The following is a 4,156-nucleotide window of genomic DNA, read 5'->3' as shown; positions in this document are numbered from 1 at the left end:
TGCAGCAGAAAGAGCTTCACATTAAAAAGAAACAAAAACTTTTTCTGTTGAAATGCCTTTAGAGGTTGTTGGTTGAGTTATGACAAACCAATAGAGACACTTGCTGTCAGTTTAAAGCGTTTTTAAAAGAGTTATTGGTCCCGGAAGTTAGCTTTTTAGCTAGCTTTGTTTACAAGTTAGCCTTCTGCTTGAGCTGCTGCTGTTTTCTGCTGCGTTTTCTGGTGATGACATTTTGTGATCTTTTCATGCAGAGTTGGAGTGGAGTATTTATCCGTAATGATAAAATTAAATATAAAGCTCTGATCATAATGACAATTAATGAAATATCCGATCCTGATCGGACAAAGGAGTTCGATTTCGATTGAGTCCTCAACCACGTAATCGGTCCCGATTTCCGATCACGTGATCGGATCGGGACATCCCTAGTAGTTTAGAGTCCTGCTCTCATAAAGAACATGAAGTACATACATTAAAGATCAACTTAGTTGAGAATGTTTGCAACAATCCAAAGAGTTTAAAAAACTTGTAGATTACAAACACATTTTGAACTGATAGCTACTTTAGTACAATGTGATTCAATTCAATTTTATTTATGTAGCCCAATATCACAAGTACGGATTAAATAGATGCATTCTTGTTAAAATTGGTATTTAATGTGATTGCTTTACCAGTACATTACCTAATTATTTAAGTTTACAAAAATGTATTTGTCCCGATGCCTGGAAAACAGCAAACAAAGCGCCATTATTAAAAAACAACAAAGAACCTGTTTCTGGTAAGAATAGTCGGCCTATTGGTATTTTGCCAATTCTTAGTAAAACAACCGAAAAAAATTGTTGATGATCAAATTAATCTTTATTTTAATGAAAACAGTTTGAATCCTATCTATCAACACACTTATAAGAAAGGACATTCCCCAACAACAGCCTTAGCACAAATAACAGACAACTGGTTACATGAAATAGAAGAAAAAATAATTGTTGGTACTGTATTATTAGATTTAAGTGCAGCATTTAGTTTACTGGATCATGAGTTACTGATTGACAAACTGAATAATTATAGGTTTGAAAGTTCTGCCACTGAATGGAGTAAAAGTTATCTTTGTTATAGATAATTTACTGTTCTGTTTAATGGAAGTTACTCAGAGAAGCAAAAGTTATGTTGTGGGGTACCACAGGGCAGCTGCTTGGGGCCACTTCTATTTTCAATAATAAAGAGGAGAGGTGAGATAATTGAGAATAGAGAACGGAACCCCAGAGCGGATGTGGATAAGGGAGCAATAAATAAAATATTCTCTGATTACTAGCTAGCCTGGCAGAACGCCTATCTAAAGAGGAATGTTTTAAGGCTAGTTTTGAAGGTAGAAACTGTGCTGGCCTCTCTGACATGAGCTGGGAGCTTGTTCCATAACATAAGGGGCTTTGTGGCTTAAGGTTCTACCTCCAATTGTACTTTTAGAAATTCTAGGAACTACAAGCAGTCCAGCATTTTGAGAGCAAAGTGTTCTGATTGGTTGGTAAGGAACTATGAGATCTCTAATATAGGATGGGGCCACACCATTCAGAGCCTTTTAGGTTAACAGAAGGATTTTGAACTTGATCCTGGATTCAATAATATTTACGCAATATTTACGCCATCCAAGGAGACTATCTGATCTGAGAGAGCATCTCTCAGGTGTTTAGGACCCAGTATCATGACCTCAGTTTTTTCTGGGTTCAGGAGGAGGTAATTAATTGTCATCCAGGTCTTAATGTCTCTGATGCATGAATTCAGTTTCTCTAGGTGGTCATTCTGGTCAGGTTTAATGGATAAATACAGCTGTGTATCATCTGCATAACAGTGAAAATTAATGCTATGTTTCCTGATTATGTTTCCTAAGGGCAGCATGTAAAGCGTGAACAGAATGGGCCCTAGAACTGAGCCCTGAGGGACTCCGTAGCTAACTCTAGTACAATGAGAGGACTGTCCATTTACATTGACAAACTGGTATCTATCAGATAAATAGGATTCAAACCACTGGAGGGCAGATCCTCTGAACCCTACGTCATGCTCTAGCCTCTGGAGTAAGATGCTGTGGTCGATGGTATCAAAGGCTGCGCTGAGGTCTAATGGTGCATTCACACCGAATGCGGCAGGCGCGGCGGAGGTGTCTACTTTCGATGTGAAGTCAATGTAAAGATGCAATCTGCCGCGGCGGGATTTTGGTAGTGAGCTTGAGACTCAGCTTTGGGCACGTAGTATTTTCAGTGACTAAATCACAGAGTAGAAAAATGAATTCAAAATGGCTGCGCGATGAAAGGATTTCCACCCTGAACTTCCATAAATTTTATTTACCCCCTTGAGCCGCGGATATACCGAAGAGTGGGTGTTTACTGTTAGGCAAAGGCGTGATACTCCTTGGATGGGTCACCAGCCTGTCACAGAGCCCATGGAGCTGAAGCGAAAGAGCCTGCTATGCTAGCCAGCTGCCTAGTGGACAGCATAGCAAGAGCAGCCACACATGGTCTCGCAGAGCAAGTGATTGTGGCACAGAAGGACAGAGCTGTCTCGTACCGGGACGCCAGCAGCTCTCCTGTCTCCATAACATTTAACTGTAGCTACCAGGAGCTTTACGTGTCTAACTTCAGAGGAGTCGATGACCATAGTTTTCGGTTCAGCGGGTATGTCGCTGAAGGGAGTGAGCCTGTTACACTCAGGGAGCTCCGGGTGCTCTAAGGCCCAATCTGAATTCTTTCCTTCTCCATAGCCCTTTCCCCTTTATTTATCCATCCTGTTTAATGTCTCTTCCTCTTCACAAACTCCACAGTAGACAGTATCTATTTTGCCCTTATTCAGGGGATGCTTTAATAAACTATTTTCATCGACATTACAGGAACTCACACTCCGCTTCCGGTGTCACACTCTCAACCCTCCGGGTGAAACTCAAAACTAAACAAGCAATTCCTATTGCTACATCCCTTTTCTTTTAAAACATTAAATAACTCAGGTTATAACAGTATCAAACTTAGACATGCCCCTTTTTTTCATGTTCTTCAAAATAAAGTTATTTTCTTCAAATTAAAATGACAATCTTTTCTATTCAGATTTTCTTTTTTCAAAATAAAATTACATTCTTTTGTAATAACATTACATTCTGTTCTAATGTCTTTTTTTTTTTTTTATTCAAAATAATATAACATTCTTTTCCCCTCTCACTGCAAACATAGTCTTTCAGGTATCTTGGCTGGTGAACAACACGTCCTGACTTGGTGGTGGTCCTTTGTAGGTCCCCTTTGCTTGGCCCTGAGTCTTGGTCAACCGGTTCCGGTGCTGATGGTATCCTTAAGTCAACCTCCACAGCTCTTCTTAGATGGCGACGGTTCCTCCGCAGCATTCTGCCATTGTCCATCTCCACCTCATAGGATCGGTCTCCAAGTGTTTTGCACACTCTTGCCTTGTCCCAAAAGCTGTGTGGTTCGAAAGGTGGAACTCTCACCGAGTCTCCTGGTTTCAAATTGTCCATGTCTCTTGCTGTGCGGTTGTAATATTTCGATTGTCTCTCCTTGTTCCTCGTCAGTCCTAGGTGGTTCTCTGTTACTTTGGGCTGTAAAAGGCTGTTACTCATTGGAATGAGTGCTCTTGTTCTCCTGCTTAAAAGTCTCTGTGCTGGACTAGTGTCCAAACCTTGTGTTGGAGTGTTTCTGTGATCTAATAAGGCCAAATATGGATCTTGTCCAGCCAGTTTGGCTTTTCTCATGAGTCTTTTTGCCGATTTGACAGCAGACTCCGCCTTGCCATTGCTCTGAGGGTAACCAGGCGATGATGTTTTATGTTTAAAGTCCCATTTCTGGCTAAAGCCGGCAAACTCTGTTGAGCTGTACTGCGGCCCATTATCAGAAAAAACAACTTCAGGTATTCCCTGACGTGCGAAATGAGCTTTCAGTTTCCTAATCACAGTACTTGACTTTGTATCTGGTAGGTGATCAATCTCCCAAAAGTTGGAATAGTAATCCACTCTTATCAGGTACTCTCTACCATCAAAGTTGAATAAGTCTGTCCCAACTTTGGTCCATGGTCTGTCGGTGAGCTCGTGTGGTCTTAGTGTCTCTTTTTGTTGTTTAGCATCCACTTTTCGGCATATGTCACATTTTGCAATATACTTTTTGATGTGGTCGTT

The 4,156-nt window shown here is 40.8% G+C and overlaps 1 protein-coding gene across 1 annotated transcript; it reads right to left on the bottom strand.

Moving 5' to 3' along the window:
- Positions 1-2,817: 2,817 nt before the first annotated feature.
- On the bottom strand, positions 2,818-4,156 carry LOC112150761 (uncharacterized protein K02A2.6; the record flags this gene model as incomplete). The annotated part of the gene is given in 1 exon segment (XM_024279235.2): positions 2,818-4,156. A coding segment is annotated over 1 exon segment (1,062 nt), but the record flags the coding sequence as incomplete, so codon positions are not given.

Source organism: Oryzias melastigma, linkage group LG17, assembly GCF_002922805.2.
Source record: "Oryzias melastigma strain HK-1 linkage group LG17, ASM292280v2, whole genome shotgun sequence".
Taxonomy (NCBI): domain Eukaryota; kingdom Metazoa; phylum Chordata; class Actinopteri; order Beloniformes; family Adrianichthyidae; genus Oryzias; species Oryzias melastigma.
Note: the sequence above shows the minus strand (reverse complement) of the source record. Positions and strands in the feature narration are given on the sequence as shown.